Source organism: Dermochelys coriacea, chromosome 20, assembly GCF_009764565.3.
Source record: "Dermochelys coriacea isolate rDerCor1 chromosome 20, rDerCor1.pri.v4, whole genome shotgun sequence".
Lineage (NCBI taxonomy): Eukaryota > Metazoa > Chordata > Testudines > Dermochelyidae > Dermochelys > Dermochelys coriacea.
This window is the reverse complement of record NC_050087.2, coordinates 14,641,357-14,662,169: the sequence shown is the minus strand read 5'-3', so window position 1 is coordinate 14,662,169 and position 20,813 is coordinate 14,641,357. Positions and strand designations below refer to the sequence as shown.

The window sequence follows — 20,813 nt, the reverse complement described above, 5'->3', positions numbered from 1 at the left end:
GCTGGGGATCTGGCCGAATAATCATAGCGAACAGCAATACACTTGCTTTGGATGGCAACAATTTCTGCTTCTGCGCATGTCGAGACCCTGCAGCTGCCCGTCACATCCCTTCCCCAGAGCCTGAGGCAAATCAGGGTTAGTGACATAAGAACATACAAACATAAGTTTATTAATGATCCGGAGGATGGGATGGATTGCACCCTCAGCAAGTTCGCAGATGACACTAAGCTGGAGGGGAGAGGTAGATACGCTGGAGGGTAGGGATAGGGTCACCGACTTCTACTCACGCTGGTGGACGCTTGACCCCCCTCTGCCCCCGCCCCATGCCAACCCCTTCCCCAAAGATCCCGCCCCAACTCCGCCCTCTCCCTGCCCCATTCCAACTCCCTCCCCAAATCCCTGCCCCTGCCCCGCCTCTTCCCTGCCTCCACCCCTGAGCGCGCCATGTTCCCACTCTTCCCGCCTCACTCCCGGAGCTTGCTACGCCGCCAAACACCTGTTTGGCAGCAGCAAACCAAGCCCTGGGAGGTAGGCGGAGGAGCGGGGATGCAGCGTTCTCAGGGGAGGAGGTGGAGAGAGGTGAGGAGGGGAGCTTGGCTGTCGGTGAATGCGGAGCACCCACTAATTTTCCCCCATGGGTGCTCCAGCCCCGGAGCAACCACGGAGTCAGCGCCTATGGAGTGACTTAGACAAATTGGAGGATTGGGCCAAAAGAAATCTGATGAGGTTCAACAAGGACAAGTGCAGAGTCCTGTACTTAGGATGGAAGAATCTCATGCACTGCTACAAACTAGGGACTGACTGGCTAAGCAGCAGTTCTGCAGAAAAGGACCTTGGGATTACAGTGGACGAGAAGCTGGATATGAGTCAGCAGTGTGCCCTCGTTGCCAAGAAGGCTAACGGCATGTTGGACTGTATTAGTTAGAGCATTGCCGGCAGATCGAGGGAAGTGTTTATTCCCCTCTATTCAGCACTGGTGAGGCCACACCTGGAGTAATGCGTCCAGTTTTGGGTCCCCCACTACAGAAAGGATGTGGACAAATTGGAGATCAGGGGGCTGAGCCACATGACTTACGAGGAGAGGCTGAGGGAACTGGGCTTGTTTAGTCTGCAGAAGAGAAGAGTGAGAAGGGATTTGATAGCAGCCTTCAGCTACCTGAAAGGGGGTTCCAAAGAGGATGGAGCTCAACTGTTCTCAGTGGTGGCAGATGACAGAACAAGAAGCAATGGTCTCAAGTTGCAGTGGGGGGGGTCTAGGTTGGATATTAGGAAACACTATTTCATTAGGAGGGTGGTGAAGCACTGGAATGGGTTACCTAGGGAGGTGGTGGAATCTCCATCCTTAGAAGTTTTTAAGGTCAGGCTTGACAAAGCCCTGGCGGGGATGATTTAGTTGGTGTTGGTCCTGCTTTGAGGAGGGGACTGGACTAGATGACCTCCTGAGGTCTCTTCCAACCCTAATATTCTAAGATAAGAACGGCCGTACTGGGTCAGACCAAAAGTTCATCTATCCCAGTATCCTGTCTTCCAACAGTGGCCAATGCCAGGTGCTCCAAAGGGAGTGAACAGAACAGGTAATCATCAAGTGATCCATCCCTGTCGCCATTCCCAGTTTCTGGCAAACAGAGATTAGGGACACCATCTTGGCTAATAGCCATTGATGGAACTATCTTCCATGAACTTATCTAGCTCTTTTTTGAATCCTGTTATAGTCTTGGCCTTCACATCCTCTGGCAAGGAGTTCCACAGGTTGACTGTGCGTTGTGTGAAAAAATACTTCCTTTTGTTTGTTTTAAACCTGCTGCCTATTAATTTCACTTGGTGACCCCCTAAGTTCTTGTGTTATGAGAATGAGTAAATAACACTTCCTTATTTACTTTCTTCATATCAGTCATGATTTTATAGACCTCTATCATATCCCCCCTTAGTTGTCTCTTTTCTAAGGGTATGTCTATACTACCCGCTGGATTGGCGGGCAGCGATCAATCCAGCGGGGGTCAATTTATCACGTCTAGTCTAGACACGATAAATCGACCCCTGAGCGCTCTCCCGTCAACTCCTATACTCCACCGGAGCGAGAGGTGCAGGCGGAGTCGACGGGGAGCGTCAGCAGTCGACTCACAGCGGTGAAGACTCTGCAGTGAGTAGATCTAAGTATGTCGACTTCAGCTACGTTATTCACGTAGCTGAAGTTGCGTAACTTAGATCGATTTCCCCCCTCAATGTAGACCAGGCCACGCTGAAAAGTCCCAGTTTTATTAATCTCTGTTCATACGGCAGCCGTTCCAGACCCCTAATAATTTTTGTTGCCCTTTTCTGAACCTTTTCCAATTCCAATATATCTTTTTTGAGAGAGGGCAACCACATCTGCACACACTATTCAAGATGCGGGCGTACCATGGATTTATATAGAGGCAAGATGATATTGTCTGTCTTATTATCACCCCTTCCTTCATGGTTTGCAATATTCTGTTCGCTTTTTTGGCGGCCGCTGCACATTGAGTGGATATTTTTAGAGATCTCTCCACAATGACTCCAAGAATCACTCTCATTCTTGAGTGGTAACAGCCAATTTAGACCTCATCATTTTATATGTATAGTTAGGATTCTGTTTTCCTGTGTGTATTACTTTGCATTTATCAACATTGAGGCATTTTGTTGCCCAGTCACCTGGGTTTGAGAGATCCTTTTGTAGCTCTTCGCAGTCCACCTGGGACTTAACTATCTTGAGCAATTTTGTAGCTGCAAATTTTGCCACCTCTCTACTTTGATTCTAGATTAATTCCATCCTTTTTGCCTTAACCCTCTGGATGCTGCAGAGAAAGCTTTCCAGGCTCAACACTGATGTGTCCACCCTCAAGGACACCAGGTAATGTTGGCTTAAAAGCAGAGCTGAGAAGTATCGTTCAGTGGTGGTAAGGGGTAGGGGGTAGGGTGGGAGTCAGGACTCCTGGGTTCCATTCCCAGCTTTGCTACTGGCAGTGTAACTTTGGGCAAGTCACGGTGCCTCAGTTTCCCTCTCTTTTAAAACTGGGCTGATACTGGCCTCCCTGAAGGGGGAGTTGTGAGCCTCTCTGAGTGCTAGGACAACCCTTGGAGATCCTCAGCCTGGCCGACAGCCCCCCAAGAGCAATGCTTGGATGCCCCATTGTTTGTGTCCCTCAGCCGTGGAGTGGCCAAGGTGCTAGATTGCAGGACAGAGGGCGATGCTGTTGCGAAGCCTGGATGGACAGATCCTCAGCTGGTGTCTCTTTATGGGATTTGCCGATTTGAACCAGCTGGAGATCTGCTCCCTGTGGGGCTTTCCCCCGTCTCTGACACTTTGGATTTACAAACCTGCTCTGCTCCATGCTGTGTACCCCCACGGACATCTTCCTCTGCAAAGGGGACCTGGATGGGATAGTCACCCCGAAAGATCTCTCTGTGCTTATGTGCCTGCAGCGAGTGCTGGTGGGTGTGTCACAGGGCTTCTTTTGTCTGATCCACACAGGATCTGAATCCGTCCCAGCCTCTTTTAGCGAGGCTGGGGTCTTTAGTGCAGGCTGTAGTAGCTTGTGCGTCTACCTTTCGAAGACTCTGGGTCAGCCGCTCACGCTTGTAGATGGAGCGTGGCTATCTGGAGGCATTCTCCATTTTGGCCCGGACCTCCCTGACTCAGCCGCCCTCCAGAGGGCTGTCATCATGGGATCTCTCCGTCTGCCTTTCTCCAGGCTACTGACCTTTAAAGCCATCGCCCAAGTCTTCATTCTGGGCTGCACGTGGATTTTCGGTCTCCTTCAAGTCGGCCCAGTTGCCACTGTCATGGCGTATTTATTTACCATCATCAACAGCCTGCAGGGAGCCTTCATCTTCCTGGTGCACTGTCTCCTCAATCGCCAGGTACCGCCCAGGGCCCTTCGTTCCCTGATGGACTCATCAGACCCCCTGCCAGCAGAGAGCAGGGCAGGCTAACGATGCTTTACTAATTCTGCTGGGCAAGATCCCCCCAGCTTTTTGCCCAGAGTTTCCCCCAGTAACAGAGCAATGAAGCAGCCCCTTGTTTGGAGAGGAAAGATGTCCCAGAGGCTGAAGCACTAGCTTAGCCCTTAGGAGACCTGGGCACAATTCCGTGCTCTGCTGTCGACTCCTCAGGCAAGTCACTCAGCCTCTCAATTCCCTGGAGAACTTCCCTAAAATAATCAGTCTGGCACCCTGAAAGGCTGTTAAAGTTGAGGCGAAAAGCCTTCTGAGAATCCCCTTCCATGCATAGCTCCTCTGCTTCCAGAGCAGGAGGTGGATTGGGTGCAAAGCTAGTGTGCATTGCACTATGGGTATTCTCTGCTGCCACAGGAAGCAGAGTGTTACAGCAGCCCTGAGGCTGCTCTAACTTGTACCAAGGCATAGAGGAGGGGGGAGCATAAATAGCTATAAGTCTCTGCATGGGTAACAGTGAACAAGCCCCAATGACAGCATCAGGGGTTCCAGTCCCTTTTATCAGGCAGGATTAGATGCAGCTCTTATTCATCTGCATAATGCCCCGATGCTGAGGTGCTGGGCACGTTAGAAATGGAGATAAGGCATAGAGAGAAGAGATCTTCTCCCATTTGTTAGCAGTGCAGCACCACTGACTGTCTCTGCATCTCCAGGTGCGGGAGGAGTATAAGAGATGGTTCACCTGCAAACCCAAGTCCTACATTTCCGACGTCTCCATGTCTACTTTAGCCACCAGCAGCAAAGCGGTGAGAGAGCCAATGTCCCTGCGATCTTTGCTGAACCCTCACCAGATGCATCCAGAATCCAGGCGAGATCTGGGCAGGGTTACAGCACTGGACTGGGAGTCAGGACTCCTGGGTTCTGTTCTGGGTGCTGGAAGTGGGGTGGGTCTAGTGGTTAGAGCAAAGGGGGCTGGGAGTCAGGACTCCCCGGTGCAGGGCAGACATGGTGTCTGGACTGATGGCGTTAAATTGGTACAAAAGCTGGGTGCAGACCAGCCCTCAGGGACTTAGGAGCACTGGGGGAAGCCCCAGTGACACCGATAGACATGGAAATCTGCTATGCTAGGAGCTTGAAGTCAGGGTTAAATCTGAGGGCACAGAAGGCCTGATCCCACTCACCTGATATCAAAACCCTCTTGGGAGCTTGTGTTTTCCCCTCCGGAACCATGCCGGTGTCTCTCATTCCTTGCAGGGCTGACGGTCTGGCCGGGAGGCAGGAGATGCTGTTGCGCCATAGGAGAAGGAAGAGCTTATTGCAGAACTTGAATCCGCCTTCTTTAAAATGCTTGCAGGATCAGAACTTCGAAACTAACCTCCCAGCTGTCTAGGCTGGAGTGTGATCCCGGGGTTAAAGCAGTCGGCTGGGAAGGGGAGTGGGGTGTGAGGATTAGAGCTGGGGGTGCTGGCAGTCAGGACTCCTGGGTTCTTCTACCCCCGGCTGTGGGGTCTAGTAGTTAGAACAAGTTACACTCCCTAGACAGTGGCACATATAGCTTAGTCCAGCCCTGGTCCGCTGCTCCTTTTCTGAGATTCCCTTTCTCCTTATTTATTGTGGGTTTTTTCCCCCAATCCTTCAGTCCCCCGAAATCTGAGCAGGTTTTTGCATGTCTGTGCCATTTCAATACTGTAAAATGAGTTTGATTTTGAATGCATGACTTTGTGGTGTCTTTTAAAATGCCTCCTCGAGTGGTTTTGTTTCTACACCCTAAAATATTCAGGCTAAATTGTTTCTCCCTCTAGTGGCTGGAAATGGGGTACAAGCAGCCACGTCCCGAATCCCCACAATGCTCAGTCTAAATGCAGTTCCTAGTGCTCCCTGACAGCAAGGAGGTGCTGTCTAGCATGCCCAGTATTGCTGTCCTATGAATTCAGTATAGCCTGCACTCCCTGCTCCATGACTGCTTAATGCAAGCCAGGATTTGGAGAGACGCCTAATGGCGACATCAGGAAGTACAGCCTGGGAGCTAGAGTGCCTGAGGGAACCAGTGGGTCTGTATACAGGACCCCCCCTTTATAGGCATCTGTGCAGAGTCCTGTCTCTGCCCTGCTCCGGGGCCCCCCCCACTCTTGGAGGCAATGAGCCAGAGCTCGGTTCTTTTGTCCATGGTCTTGTTGGGACCAGTGCGCACCCCCCACATGTGCTGCTGCCCCTCTGCCATCACCAGGGTGCGACTTTGCCTGGATCCCAGCCCTTCAGCTCCAGCTGTCAGGCTGCCCGGTGCATAGCCTTAGTGCCACAGCCAGCTGTCAGGCTCCCATGTGGCCACCAGCCCCCTCTCCACCTCAGGATGTGATTATCTCAAGAACGGTCATAGTGGGTCAGAGCAATGGTCCATCTCGCTCAGTAACCTGTCTCTGACCACGGCCCGTGTCAGATGCTTCCTAGGGAATGAACGGAACAGGGCAATTAGCAAGTGATCCATCCCCTGTCATCCAGTCCCAGCTTCTGGCCGTTGGAGGCTTAGCTGTCTTGGCTAACAGCCAGCGATGGCCCTATCCTCCAGGAACCCTGTTATACCTTCCCTGGGCTGTGGTGGATTATGTCACCTGCTACTAGCAAGCTTTCGAACTGGGTAGCAGGGAGCCCTCTACGTGCTTTGAGATCTACTGATGAAAAGAACTAGATATTCATAGAATATCAGGGTTGGAAGGGACCTCAGGAGGTCATCTAGTCCAACCCCTGCTTAAAGCAGGGCCAATCCCCAATTTTTGCCCTGGATCCCTAAATGGCCCCCTCAAGGATTGAACTCACAACCCTGTGTTTAGCAGGCCAATGCTCAAGCCACTGAGCTATCCCTCCCCCCATAACTGTATAAGAGTGAAGTATTATTAGTTCTGCCTCGGTCCTTTCCCTCTAGCTTAGGGACCCAGCAGTGATCCTGGTACATTACAGTCCAATGGGTGGGGGGAGAGACGTACCTTCGGGTATATCTATGCTGCAGCTGGGGATGTGGGACTGCAGCATGAGCAGACATACAACAGACATGTCTAGCTAGCTCGAGGAGCAGCTGGCTGCCTGCTGCTAGCCCAGGACCCCAGGTATATGTTTGAGCAGCCACTGCCCACGCTACTGGGACTTCACTGCTATTAATACTCGAGCTAGCCGTGATCTAGCTAGATAAAGCTAGCTCAGAGCAGGGGCTGATGCAGCGCTCAAGCCGTGCTGGAATGTAAGTACTGGAAGTATCGCAAGATGCCAGGAAAGTGCCGGAACGGTGTGCCGGAGCGTTCCGGCGCGACTTGACCGTTGGCTCAGATATGTCTAGAAGTGCAGTGGTCACACCTCCTGGTTGCAATGTAGGTATACCCTTAGCCACCATGAGGGCCCCCCCCCCCCCCCCGGGGTGCTTCTTGGTTCTCATACGTGGGCCTGCAGGGCAGTTCTTGGAAACCCAGCTTGTGGCTTCAAAGGGGAAGTTTCTTTCACAAGAAATGCTACCATCCTGCACCAGGGTGATAAGAGCTGCTGCAAGAAACCAAGGAGGGGCCCTGAGCTCTGGCATGGAGATAAGGCAGCAGAAAGCTGCAGGGGTAAAGCAGAGAGATTGGTGCTGCATGCTATGTTAACCCTTGCAGTGCTGGCCGGATGGGGACTCATAGTATGTAGACTCTTCTCTTCCCTCCCCACAACTCCCCATTGTTCTCCCTACCAGGGTTCTTGATCCCCACAGCTGTCCCCTAGCAGCAGAGCACGAGATCCGCTGTGATGTGTTACCTCATGTTCTCTGAGGCATAGTGCTGCGAACACAGTGCCTAGGTCAGTGCCAGGAACGCTGGCAGTCAGGTGCTAGAGCCCTGGCTGGCTGGCCCAGTTGGGCCCCATGACCTCCGCTTCAGACATATCCAGAAGTGAGAGTCATTCCATAGCAGAGTAGGGCTTGTGGGGAGAGACCCTACAGCAGCTAAGTCAGAAGAAATGTTGTGTTCCTTCTATTCTGGGGCCATTCAGAACTCTGCCCAGCCCTCTGTGTAAATTAGAGCAGCCTCGAAGCTGTTCTAACTTATGCTGCAACCTATAGCCTCCTGGGGAGCAGGGAAGAGCTGTAGTGCAGTGTACTCTGGTCATGCCCCTGATTTGCCTTCTACTCCAGGAGCAGGGGGATGCAGGACCCCTACGCCAGCTAGCAAGGCCCCCTGCCCATGGGACGTTTACGGGGGGGGCATATCTGTCCACTTTATGCTGCTAGAGTGGCCTAAAGGGGCTGGCATGAAATAGAGATGGGGCACAGGGTCTTTGTTTCCCTTTCTATAAGCTGTACAGTCAGCCCCGAGCCCCAGAACAACTTCCTACTCCAGCAGGAAAGGCAAAAGTTATAGGCAAAAATGTCAGAGTTAGCTACCAAAAGAAAAGAAAAGAAAAAAGAAAAAAGCACGCAGTCTAAACTTTCAACCCTGTTAGACTGGGCAACATCTAGATTAAGCAGTTTTCTCATCCCACTGGATATTGCGGTTCATAGTACACAGATTTCACCCTTGAAATCTGGGCCAGTCCCGTCATTTGGAGTCTTCAGAGTGTCCTTGTTGCTTGCAGCACAGGTGGGTGAAGGAGAAAGGCCCAGCTTGTGGCCACTGGGTTCCGTTTTATACCCTCAGTCCCATGTGCTTGGGGAGCACAAGTCCAGACATGTCTGGGGGGCATTGCTGAGTCTCCAGGCAAGGTTGAGCAGTTCTCCTGGTGTGGCCTCATGCAGGTGAGTCATTGAATTGTAGCTCCCTTGCTGGACAATGGCTGTTGATGGGTTGTTTGACGCCACACCCGGGTGTTGGTTACTTTCCTTGCTGTTGACTCTGGGGAGCGAATACCTGGCGGATTCCCCAACTTACAGCATGTTTTAGTGACAACCATACAACACAATTCTCGTAACTTCATATGCATTAATGATACACATCTATGGATAGAGACATGACTTTCAGCAGATTGTAACCTCTCCCCTGACACCTTACAAGGCTTTATATGTAAGATCACAATTATATAAAAATGAGGAATATGGGGGTTACAGGACACTCCCCCAAGCTATAGAATGTCACATGTGGGTCCCAGAAACCATCCATGAGGTTATTTAAAGCCTTCACATCCCACTATTATTATTAGCCAGTTTCAGTTCCCGAAAAGAAAGGAGAACAGTTTCCCCTGTTACTTTCCTTCCTGTAGATTGCAGGGAGGAAGGCAGGGAAGCTGGAACAATTTTTATAGTGGGAGGGGAGTGCTGCTGATGGAAATCATGTATTTGGCATTTGTTATTTCTGCTTCAACCTGGGAGGCATGGCAGCACCCCTAGTGCCAGCACCACTGGAGGTAGGTTTACCCTCATAACAAACATTAGCGAGATGCTTAAAGGCCATCGTGGGTAGGGGAGGTGTATCCGTTGTGACAAAGCTCTGTCCTTGCCTCCGTGGGTCCCACGTTTCCTGGCGGACTTCGCTAGCCTCAGAGGCTCACCGTGACCCTCCACGTAACCCTTCTCTCTCTAGAGACAAGGGTCACAGTCTACTGGGCCATTTTCATCATAAGCCAGTGAGGGAGGTGAGGAGAAGTTATCCTTCCTTGCACAGTCTCTGTTGTCTCCCAGTCTCAGTGATTAATCAGGGGGCAAAGGGGGGAGCCCAGGCCTGCCCTCTACTCCGGGCTCCAGCCCAGGGACCCTAATAGTATCAGCTATGGTAGCTGACCTTTTAGAAATATGACATGTACAATTCACTGGGCTACTTCCCCACAGCAGCCCCCCACTTCGTCAAGCTCCACTTCACCCTTACCTCAGGGCCTCCTTCCTTGTGCCTGATATGGTGTGTCCTGCTCAGCCTCTCCAACAGCACAACTTCCTCCCACAGCTCCTGACACGTGTGCCCACCGGACTAACTGGGAGGCTTTTAACTAGTTTCCGCCAGCCCCTGATTGGCTTCAGGTGTCCCAATCAACATGGCGTTCTCCCCAGGGCTGGTGCAACACTAGGTGAACTAGGCGGTGGCCCAGGGCGCTAAGTGGTTGGGGGCACCAAAAAGTGGTGCCCTGGCTTGGCAGGGAGAAGCCACCTTCCGGAGGCACCGGAGAGCCAGAGCGTCAGCTTGCGGGGGCGGCGAGCCCTGCAAAGGCGGCGGCGCCACTAGCAGGGAGCAGCCGCGCCCCCTGCCCCTCCTGCCCAGGCTACGGCCCAGCGCCCCGGGGCGGCTCCTGCAGGCTGCAGCAAATGCATGCGGGCGGCAGCCCCCGTGTACCTCCCGGCTCCCCCCTCACCGTGCTCGGGTTCTGCGGCTCCAGGCATGTGAGCCGCCACTGCCCCTCCTGGAGCAGGCTCAGGGCCCTGTGTCCCGGCTGCGGCGGCAGCTCACATGCCCGGGAGTCGCAGAGCCCGAGCACGGCGTGGGCGGAGTCGGGGGGGTTCACGGAGACCAGCGCATAAATGCATATTTAGGGTTCTTCAATAGCTTGATATCCCATCACATTGCATTTTTGGCCGTTTGTGTTTTGTGTTTGAAATGCAGATTCTGTGTTCACCATTGAAAATCTTGGTTACATTACAGAACAATGGTACAGAATTCAGAAGAAGCCCTAGATTATAGTTTATCATGCAAGATGGGAATATTCTTCAGATTTCAGATACAAAACGACCAATTACATAGTTGAGAAGTAAATATAAAGTATTTTAATATGTTTATACAAAGTGAGTTGGTTTATACTTGGACCAGCACATCTTTAAAAAAGTCTTGTTTTACTAACTTTATATTCGCAAAAAGAAAAGGAGTACTTGTGGCACCTTAGAGACTAACAAATTTATTAGAGCATAAGCTTTCGTGAGCTACAGCTCACTTCATCGGATGCATTTGGTGGAAAAAACAGAGGAGAGATTGTGTGTGTATATAAATCTCTCCTCTGTTTTTTCCACCAAATGCATCCGATGAAGTGAGCTGTAGCTCACGAAAGCTTATGCTCTAATAAATTTGTTAGTCTCTAAGGTGCCACAAGTACTCCTTTTCTTTTTGCGAATACAGACTAACACGGCTGCTACTCTGAAACCTAACTTTATATTGTTAACAATTCACAAAGAAAGAAAATGATTTTGAAAGTTGAGTATGGAAAAACAACCTTCCCTCCCCCGCTTTTCTGCCTTTTGAGATAGTTTACTCAAATATTTGCACAGCATGTTTTGAAAGTCAAATGAAAAACAATGAACTCATATCAACGAAGCCACCAAGTAGTTTGGTTTCCAGAGGATGGGAGAGAGAAATACATTTTTTATCTAAGAGATAAAGAGCCTAGATTTTCATGAAAGTTAGATGAGCAATTAACTGAGTGGGATTTGTCAACTGCAAAGTTGATTCTTGGTAGGCTATGCCAAGTGACTTGATTTATTAATTTGGATTTCATTCTAAAAGAAACATCCCACAGCCATACGCACCACTGACAACCTGCCCAGTTGTTTGTCTATGCACCTGTTGTATCATATCTTCAGACTGTAAACACCTGGGGACTATCATTTACTATGTATCATGCACTGAAGCCTGTGAGTAACTTTAAACATAGCAGGACTACTCACATGGTTGAAGTTATGCAAGTACTTCAGTGCTGTATTGTGTAATCACCAGTTAGTAGATGCAATGGCATTTGAAGTGCTCTTGAACCATAAGCAGACAGATTAGTGTTGTTCTGCACCCCAGGACACATAGTACATGGTTTAAACATGCCCTATCCCTGCTCGCTGGAGTTCTTGGGAGGCAATGTGCCTATTCCATTGAAAATGAGGCATATGGGTGTCATGTTGGCCCAAGGATATGTCTATGTAGAAGCTAGCTCTTCTAGATGTTCCTCTGAGTTGCCTTGCAAGGGAGGAGAATTTGTGTGTTGCAGGAATTCTGAGGAAAAGCTGGGAATAGAACATGGATCTGCTTACTCCCCAGCACATGACTCACATTCAAGACCTTCCTTCTTAGCAGCATGTATGATTTATATTATAAGAGAAAAAGATTTATAACCCAATAATAAAATATCCCCTCTGCCCTTGTACTATATTCATTACTGATCATTAAGAAATATCTTTTTAATAATCAAGAGGTAACAGGTGCAGTTAGAGCTATAATCATTGGGATTTGCCCCTCAATGAACTGATGGGGGTGGGGGAGAGAAGCAAGGTGGAAGTTTAGCCTAGGGCACAAAATATCCTTGCACCAGCCCTAGTCCTCCCTGCCTTCTGGAAAGCTCTTAATTGGCCCCAGGTGTCTTAATTGACCTGGAGAAGCTGCCATTTAACTTATCCTGGTACCAGGGATTTGTTTAGCCTGGAGCTAATAGATCTATTTCCCACTACTTTTCTATATTGACGCCTTTGAGGAGCAGTGGGCTCTGTCCGGGGTTCTCTGCTCGGTGTCCCCGTCCGGTTCCCTTCTTTTGACCCTTTGACCTCACTCCTGTCCCTGTTATTTTATTAGTTGTCCCCCGGAATTTTTTGGGTATCTAGGTCCTGTGGATCCCCCTTTTAGGCTGGGGGGGGACCCTTTAGCAGTGGACGGGCTTCGCCCGCCCACTTCCCGGATCCCAATAAGACTACCTTTCTATAGACATCTGGCCTTGCTCCCTCACACCTTCCAAAGAGAGACACAGCTGAGATAAGGCACCATGATAAAAAGCCCCAGTAAAACTGGTGTCACTCAGCAAACTTCCTCTGAGAAAGATCACAACAGAATAAAGTAGATGTGGTTTTCTTGCCTGGCTGCAGAAGGCAGTGGCCACTATGAAGCAGCTTATCTCCCTCCTTCTAGGTAAGTTTGAAAGGAATTGGGTTATTTTCTTCCAACGGGGGCTTGGCAAAAAAAAATATATCTTGGCTTAAGGTCTCTGGGGTAGGAAAACTCTCTTTGTTCTCTGTTCATACAGTGCCTAGCACAAGGGTCCATGACTGGCTGCTGCTGCAATAATTATGTTGGGATCTTTGTAAGGCCCTTCACTGATGGGCATTCAGCCTAGATCTGAGACTCTTGAAATGAACACTCATTTTACCAATGACCTAGAAGAAAACCTAAAATCATCATTGATAAAGTTAATAAACCATAGATTCTAAGGCTAGATAGGACTAGTGTGAGCATCTAATATGATCTCCTGTCTACATAGACCATAGAACTACCCCCAAAATAATTTCTGGAGCAGATCTTTTAGAAACACATCTGATCTTGATTTTTTCAAATCATCAGGGATGGGAAATCTATCATGACCCTTGGTAAATTGTTCTAATGGTTAATTACCCTCACTGTCTAAAATGTAATTACCCTCTTCCTGCCATTGGATTGTGTTACACCTTTCTCTGCTAGATTAAAAAGCCCAATATTAAATATTTGTTCCTATGTAGATGTTTATAATGGTAATCAAGTCACCCCTTAACCTTCTCTTCCTTAAACTAAATAGATTGAGCTCTTTGAATCTTTCATCTACACATGTGCTCCAATCCTCTAATTGTCCTGGCTCTTTTGGGGATAGTCATTGGGCCACAGACTGAGTGAGAGTGATTCTGCAGTGAGGGTGTTAGCTTGGGACACGGGAGACCCAGTGTCCACTCCCCCGCTCCAATGGCTCTTTGAGCTCTTCTGCTTTGTATAACTAATTAAATACAACAGACTTTGGTAGCACAATGGTTAGGACACACTCTTGATAGGCAGAAAACCCCCTGTTCAAATCCCTTCCCCCCCCCCTCCCCTATCAGACACAAGAGGGAATTGAGCCTGGGTCTCCCGCAATCCAGGCGAGTGAGCTAACCCCAGGCTAAAAGCTATGAACAAGGTGCCCCCACTGCTTTTCCCCCTCCCCCAATTTTGAAGGGGACCTAGTCCAGGAGGTGTGCTCTGAGCATGCCTACAAGGTTGGGGCCCCCACCCCCCAATTTGTGGGGCTTAGGTGTGAGATAGGCATCAAGAGCAAGGCAAACAGGCTATGTGCCCAAAGGCAGAAACTCAGGTGCCTAGAGAAAGTTTCACCCTGTGAGTTTAGGCATTTACAGGGTTAGGGGGCAGCTAAGCATGGGTTTTGTGGATCTGGGATTTAGACCCTTAAATACCTTTGTGGATCGAGCCTTAATTGCAAGACTCCCATTTTTCTTGTTGACTTTAGTGAAGTAATTGTAGATAGTTACCAGTGCAACTGGGACCAGACTAGCCCCCAGAGCTTTATCCTAACTTCGTGGTTCTAAACCAGGGGTACACATGCCTCTGGGGGTATGCAGCGGTCTTCCAGGGGGTACATCCACTCATCTAGATATTTGCCTAGTCTTACAACAGGCGACATAAAAAGCACTAGCGAAAGTCAGTACAGACTAAAATTTCATACAGACAATGACTGTTTATACTGCTTTATGTACTATCCACTGAAATGTAAGTACAGTATTTATATTCCAATTGATTTATTTTATAATGATATGGTAACAATGAGAGAGTCAGCAATTTTGCAGTAATCGCATGCTATAACACTTCTGTATTTTTATGTCTGATTTTGTAAGCAAGTCGCTTTTAAGTGAGTTGCATTTGAGGGTATGCAAGACAAATCAGACTCCCGAAAGGGGTACAGTAGTCTGGCAAGTTTGAGAACTGTCCTAACTCGTGATGCAACTTGGAGCAGCCATATAACAAACGGTGGATTTAGTTAGTAAAACTTCCTTAGGACATGGGAACATCTGGGTCATTGAGTCCAGGCCCCTCCTGTCATATAATAGTCCTGCCATATGAATGGGATTAATTCCATCTTCAGACTGGTTGGGTTATCTGCCACCACTAGTCCTATTGGGAAAACGGTTCCAGAACCTCCTTCCTCTAACGTCCAGCTATCTTGAATCCACAAGGAAAAGAGCCTCATGTAATGGGCTGCAAAGTGCTGTATCTCAAATACAAAGCAGTGAGAGCTGGGAAAAGCCCTCGGCCAAGGGTTGTGAGATCCTCTGCTTCTACTTGTGGCACCTTAGAGACTATGCTCAAATAAATTTGTTAAGCTTTCGAAGCTTATGCTCAAATAAATTTTAGTCTCTAAGATGCCACAAATCCTTCTTTTCTTTTTGTGGATACAGACTAACACGGCTGCTACTCTGAAATCTGCTTCTACTGTGCCTGGCATGACCTGTTTTACTGTAAATTGCTGAATCCATTGGGGGGTAAAATAAGGATCAGGTGAAAATATTGTTCATCCAAAAAAGGTTTGGTCCCTTTGTTTTTAAATCATCACCATGTGCCCCTGCATTTCTTAGTTCCAGCTGAGTGTGGAAGAGGAAGTATCAAGTAGCCATTCTCTGGGGCTGCTACAGTGCAGGGAACAGATATAAACTTCTGAGAATTCCACCTGCATTCCCAGCTCCAGAGGGGTTTTTCCTGAGCAGTTGGGCTTCTGATGGTGGCATCCAAAGCAAGTTTCTGAGGCTCAGCTATCAGTGAAAGGAGCAGAGGGTCAGCTGATGTGTACTACGGCAGCAGGTTACAAAGAAATAGCTTTGAAACTGGTTTCTGAGATGATTTGAAAAATGTGTAGTGGGGACATTGGGCAATAGGAGAAGTGAGTCACTCTCTTACAACATAGGCCTGGAAATGAGATAAACCCTGAATGTCCTCACTCAGTGTTTACTCAGACAAAACTCCCTGTGGGTTTCAACGACTGAGGTCAGCTCATCAGATGCTGTAGCTCTGCTAAAGTCAATAGAGCCACACTGGTTTGTAGGCTGAGCACAACTTGATTTTATTTCTTTTATTTTTATTGATTTAAATGTTCTTGGTTGTGGGAAATTATGGAGGGGTCAGGCCATGGGGGAGGAGGGAGTCTGACAGTATTTGCTTAATGACAATAGACCCTGAGATTCAAAAATTTAAAGCTCTGTCATTGTTAAAACACAAATTGTCAATGTCACGTCACAATTTGATTTAAGGATATTTACTTTATATATGGTAATAAGTTCTCAAGCAACATTTTTCTTTCTTTTCCTTTCGGTCAATTTCAATTGTTGATGGAAATTTTTTTCATGGGTTTGTGTATGGCGAAACTGACGTTTACCAACATCTACCAATAAAAATTAAATCTTTCCAACCCTACTGTTTTACAGGTCCCCATCCTCCCCCACAAGGAGGGTTTGGCCCACCGTAAGCCCCCCAAAATTGCTTTTATTATCTATAGACTATATTCCAGAAGTGCTGGGGGTCTCCACCGGTATCAGGACCTTTCTGTGCTAGGCGCTGTATGGACACAATGCTCGCCTTGAGCTTACAGTCTAAATAGAAAAGATGGACCAAGGGGAAACTGAGAGGGGTAAGGACTTGTCCAAGGTCAACTGGCAGGTCAGTGACTGAGTCAGGAATAAAACCCTGATCTCCTAGCCTAATGCTCTATCCACTAAGCCATGCAGCCTCCTACAGGGTAACAGCAATAAAACCCAGTGCAGTAAGAGCCTTCTTGGTTGTTTTTTTTTCCTCTTTCAGGCTTTTGCTGGCTCATCTGCTTCAAGGGGACTCAATGCTTCATCAGTGCTTGTAAGTTGATACTTAGAAACCTGGACAAAATCTCCAGATCCGAACCTGCAACTGGAAGGGGGCTTTGAATGGGCAAAGAACTTTCCATCCCATTTCCTCCTTATGTCTCTATGCATATTTTTCATTCTCTTCTGATCTCTTGATCTTTGTCTCTGCCTTCTTCCCTACTCACCAGAAAGCCACATGCTCCACTGGTGGCTAAATAGGGCTGTGTTTTAATTAAATGACCATTGCTGGTTCCATGTTTCCTTCTTCATTTTACAGCTAACAGGTGTGATGATCCATCTGCATGCCCTAAACATGCAATGTGCACCTCTACTATCCAGAGCCACTACTGTACCTGCCGACCTGGGTTTGTATCCACTTCAGGGGACCCAGACTTCACTGATCCAACAGTTCAATGCAAAGGTGACTTGAGCCCCTGAGTCAAACTCAGTGAGGGGGAGCCCTGGAAAGGGGAGACAGTTCTGTCACTTGCTCTAATGCAGTTGAGCTTGCAAAGAAGGTGATGCATTGAGCACTAACTGGAAATGTAACTAAGAGACCAAGGAGGAAATGATCCGGGGCCAGGAGATTTAATGACTTGACTTCCCCTGCCTGTTAATCTGGCCATCAATGAAGTCGGGGACATCCAATGAAACTGGAAAGCAGCCACGTGCAAACTGCCCACAGCCCTGGGTGAGGAAGCTGCTGAGCCATCCAGGGTGTAGGGGTCCCCACAAGCCCCTACATTCTTCTGGGGGAATCCCACACACTTCCCTCCTCTATGTGATCAGTTGGGCAAGTGCAGAGGGGAGGAGCATACTGTGGGCCTACCCATTTCTCAACCCCCATTTGGGGGACTGTGACCCAGCAGGAGGAAGCAATGTACCTCATGCAACCGCTGGAGAGGGTGTTGCAGGGAGGTTTTCTGTGTGCTTCCTGCCCCCTGTGTACCATGTCGGGGGCCATCACCATCAAATGGATAAAAAGGAAGGCTTTGATTTCCCACAATGTAGTGTTAACCTGTGGGACTCACTGGTGCAGACTAGGAAACCCATATGTTGGTTGAAAACTCATTGGAGCCAGCTCAGAGCCTCCCTGACCCCAACAACAGTCCTCCATCCATACCTTCCCTACCTCCACCTGCTTTTCCTTTTGGGGCTTCAGGGGAGGTGGAGAGGGATGGAGATTTGTTCCCTCACCTGATGCCTTCAGAAATGTCAGCTGGCTGGCTTGGTTCTCCCACCCCAGCCACCTGCTCTGCTAGGTCCACCCTTTCTTCCTCGCTGCATGATTAACCAGATGAATGAATGTAAACAACACTGATGTCAAACAAAAAGTGCAAAGGGTTATCCATTGCTCTCTTTAAATGACACGATTCCTTCTTCCTTTCACAGATGACAGCTGTATGAATTCGTCTACTTGTCCTGATCTTGCAACTTGTCAAAACATCCCTGGGGGCTACCACTGCACTTGCAAAGATGGGTTTGTGCCTAGTTTTGGGGCAGAACCATTCACTGATCCAAGAGTGGAGTGTGTCGGTAAGTATCGGCTCCGGCGCCCAGCTAAGTGAGCGGGAGCCCTGTAATGGGGTGTCTGTAATGTAGGTTGCTCTACTGCACTTGGGAGAAGCTCTTGCCAGAAAAGCCATGTATCAATGCACTCTACTGACTGGCAAACACAACGCAGTGACTAAGGCCGTGTCTACACTTCCAGCTGGAAGCGTAGATTCCCAGCTCACGGAGATAGCATGCTAACAATAGAGGGTAGCCAGGCTGGTACAAGTGGTGGGACAGGCTAGTTGCCTCTGGTATGTACCTAGCGCCTTAGATCACGCTGCTGCGGTCAAGCTCTGCTTCTAGCATGCTGTCTTGATGGGAGCTAGCATGAGTATGTCTCTTCTAGCCAGGAATTACGCCCCCAGCTTGAAGTGCAGGTGTGCCCTAAAAGAGCAGGAAAGGGATGATCCACAGCCCCCCAACACCTGTTGATCTTCCCCCCCGCCATCTTGAACCAGGGGATGTCCAGTCAAACCAAAAAGCAGCTGGGTAAGATTAGACTGTGCAATAGGCACAGAGCTCTGGGTCAGGGGTGCCATGAGCTGTACAGCCCTGCTGGGGCTAAATCTTTCCCTGAGCAGCCCAGGGTATATGGGGAATGTCCCGCCCCCATCCCGTTAGATTCTTCACATGTTGCAATTCCAGGTTCATGTGGCAAGACAGAGCCTTTGGCAAGTGCAGAGGGGAGGAGCATATTATGGCCCCACCTCTTTCCCCACCCTCTTTTGGGGCACTGCAAATCACCATGAGCAGCAGGGTGGAAGCAGTGACCCTTGTGCAGCCTGTGGAGAGGGTGTGGGGGGAGGCTGCTAATCACAATCTGGCCCCTAAATGGATAAGAGGAAATTTTGTTTTAAGCAATGCTGTGTTAACCTGTGGAATTTACTGGTGGAGACTGAGCCTGGGAGCTGGGAAGGGAAATGGGGTCAAACTGAGAGACAGTTTTTGGTGGAGGAGACTGAGGTTGGATGAGGAACTGGGATGGGAAACTGGGACTGGAAACTGGTGTGTGGAAGTAAGACAGGGAGACGGATCAGTCCAGGCACAGGGTGCAGGGGGAAAATGGGACTGGCCAAGGAAAAAGACTGAGTTGAGGAGCTGGGCTGGGGGAAAAACAAGGAGCTTGGACTGAGGGACACCAGGACTGGGACTCAGTGGGATTGGGGAATACTGGGGGGCAGTGGGCACAGCTGGAAACTTAGAAGGGAGGAGAGAGGCACATGGGATGAGGAGTCGGGATGTGGGGGAACTGGGACTGGCTGAGCAAGGAAACTGGGATGGCATGAGACACCTGAGGAGTTTAGAGTAGGATGGGGACAAGAGCCAGGGATGGGAAGAGACAGAACGGGGTCAGGGACAAGTTCGGGGGGATGAGGCTGAAGGAGCCAAGCTTGGGGTGGAGTATAAAGAAGAATCTGTGCCCACACTCACATTCAGAGCCTGGAATGGAAGCCAAGATTCCAGAGTCTCCCCCATTCCTCTGCTGTCAGCAAACATTTGTGAAACCCGCTGGCTAAGTACTTCATCTCTCTAATGCTGGTTCACATAGATACTGACAACCTATGAGCGCTCTGTTACTCCATGAGCTCAAGTGACAGAGCTACACAGGACTGGCAACCTTAATTCTGGCATTCCTTAACATTTGAGTGTTTGACTTTGCAACCTTTCTAATGGTCTCTTATTGTCATTTGATTGTGTGCAGTTGGATGGAGGTTGTTTCTCGCAGTGGGGTTGGCTGAGTTAATTAAAGAATGAATTAAAGCTTCCAAAGTGCTTTGAAAACTTGGATGAAAGGCGCACAAGAGCTGCAAAGGGTTATTTTTTTTTAATCTGTATTCCTGTAGCTCCTAGAGGCCTCCACAAAGACCAAGGCCACGTGGGGCAGTGTGTTGCACAGATATGGAGGGGGAGAGAGTCCCTAACCCCAGAGAGAACACAATCTAAATAAACAACGTGAAAACACCATCACAGCATGGGGAAGTGCTTTTCTCAAGGCGCAGGGCAGGGCTAGGAATTGCACCCAGCACTTCTGAGTCCCCACCCAGCATCTGGCCAGGCTCGGTTCTGTCACTTCTGCATGACTCCCTTGGCGTGGGGGAGTGTCTCAGCAGGAAACCTTGCCCCTTCCAGGCCACTCAGACCATGACCTTTGGAGTTACTTTTATGCTTGCAATGATGGCCAAGCATTGAGCTCTGGAGTCAAGATCTTTACTGACTGGCACGTAAGCAGAACCCTTCAAAATTATTTCTTGCCGCTACTGGTAGCGGACATGGATTTGAACACAAAGCAGTGACCCTAGCAGGTGATTCATCTGTTTCTGGACTAAAAGTCATTGTAGCCTGTTTACAGGATCAGAACCTCCCTTCCCCCTACTTCCATCCTTCATTCCTACTATGAAATTCCCCAGGGTTCAACCTGAACTGCTGTGTCCCCTTAACTCTCTAGCCTGGGGTTCCTTTTACGCTGCTTTACGGGCAGACCAGCCACTCTTGGCCTGCTCATGTACAGCCACTAGCCTGCAAAATCACTACCAGATGTTTACATGAATTGTGTCACAGCCATCCATGAATAGATATAGGGAAACACCCATATACCCCCACTCCCCGCCTTGGCTCCTCAGAAATGTGTATCTTAAACTGCTCAGTAGACCTCCGGACCATGTAAGCTCATAGATAGTCCGACATTCCAACAAAGGGTAATGTTTATGCACCAGCCTTTATCTCAAGTAGAGGTTTCCCAAACACACTGGTTTAGATCAAACAATAAAACATGTTTATTAATGAGAGAGAGAGAGAGCTTTTAAGTGTTAAGGCACAA

At 49.0% G+C, this 20,813-nt stretch overlaps 2 protein-coding genes across 20 annotated transcripts in view; both read left to right on the top strand.

Annotated features, from left to right (window-relative positions):
* The window catches only part of ADGRE1 (adhesion G protein-coupled receptor E1), a 29,310-nt gene extending 23,684 nt beyond the window's left edge, over positions 1 to 5,626 (top strand). For 9 of the 10 annotated variants that reach the window (XM_038378326.1, XM_043506857.1, XM_043506858.1 and 6 more), the window contains 4 exons: positions 2,778 to 2,869; positions 3,711 to 3,879; positions 4,626 to 4,718; positions 5,167 to 5,626. In XM_038378326.1, coding sequence (XP_038234254.1) covers positions 2,778 to 2,869; positions 3,711 to 3,879; positions 4,626 to 4,718; positions 5,167 to 5,172 — 360 coding nt within the window. In that variant the 3' untranslated portion in view covers positions 5,173 to 5,626. Of the gene's footprint in view, positions 1 to 2,777; positions 2,870 to 3,710; positions 3,880 to 4,625; positions 4,719 to 5,166 lie in introns of those variants that run through there. The other variant, XR_005289695.2, reaches the window with a different exon arrangement.
* Positions 5,627 to 6,878: 1,252 nt separating this feature from the next.
* LOC119845710 (adhesion G protein-coupled receptor E3-like) overlaps positions 6,879 to 20,813 on the top strand; it is a 42,143-nt gene continuing 28,208 nt past the window's right edge. Inside the window, exons 1-5 of one of the 10 annotated variants that reach the window (XM_043506859.1) lie at positions 6,881 to 7,271; positions 12,525 to 12,725; positions 16,404 to 16,454; positions 16,719 to 16,862; positions 17,834 to 17,977. In XM_043506859.1, coding sequence (XP_043362794.1) covers positions 12,698 to 12,725; positions 16,404 to 16,454; positions 16,719 to 16,862; positions 17,834 to 17,977 — 367 coding nt within the window. In that variant the 5' untranslated portion in view covers positions 6,881 to 7,271; positions 12,525 to 12,697. Of the gene's footprint in view, positions 7,272 to 12,524; positions 12,726 to 15,179; positions 15,644 to 16,030; positions 16,263 to 16,403; positions 16,455 to 16,718; positions 16,863 to 16,918; positions 17,133 to 17,833; positions 17,978 to 20,813 lie in introns of those variants that run through there. The other 9 variants (XM_038378335.2, XM_038378341.2, XM_038378345.2 and 6 more) reach the window with 9 other exon arrangements.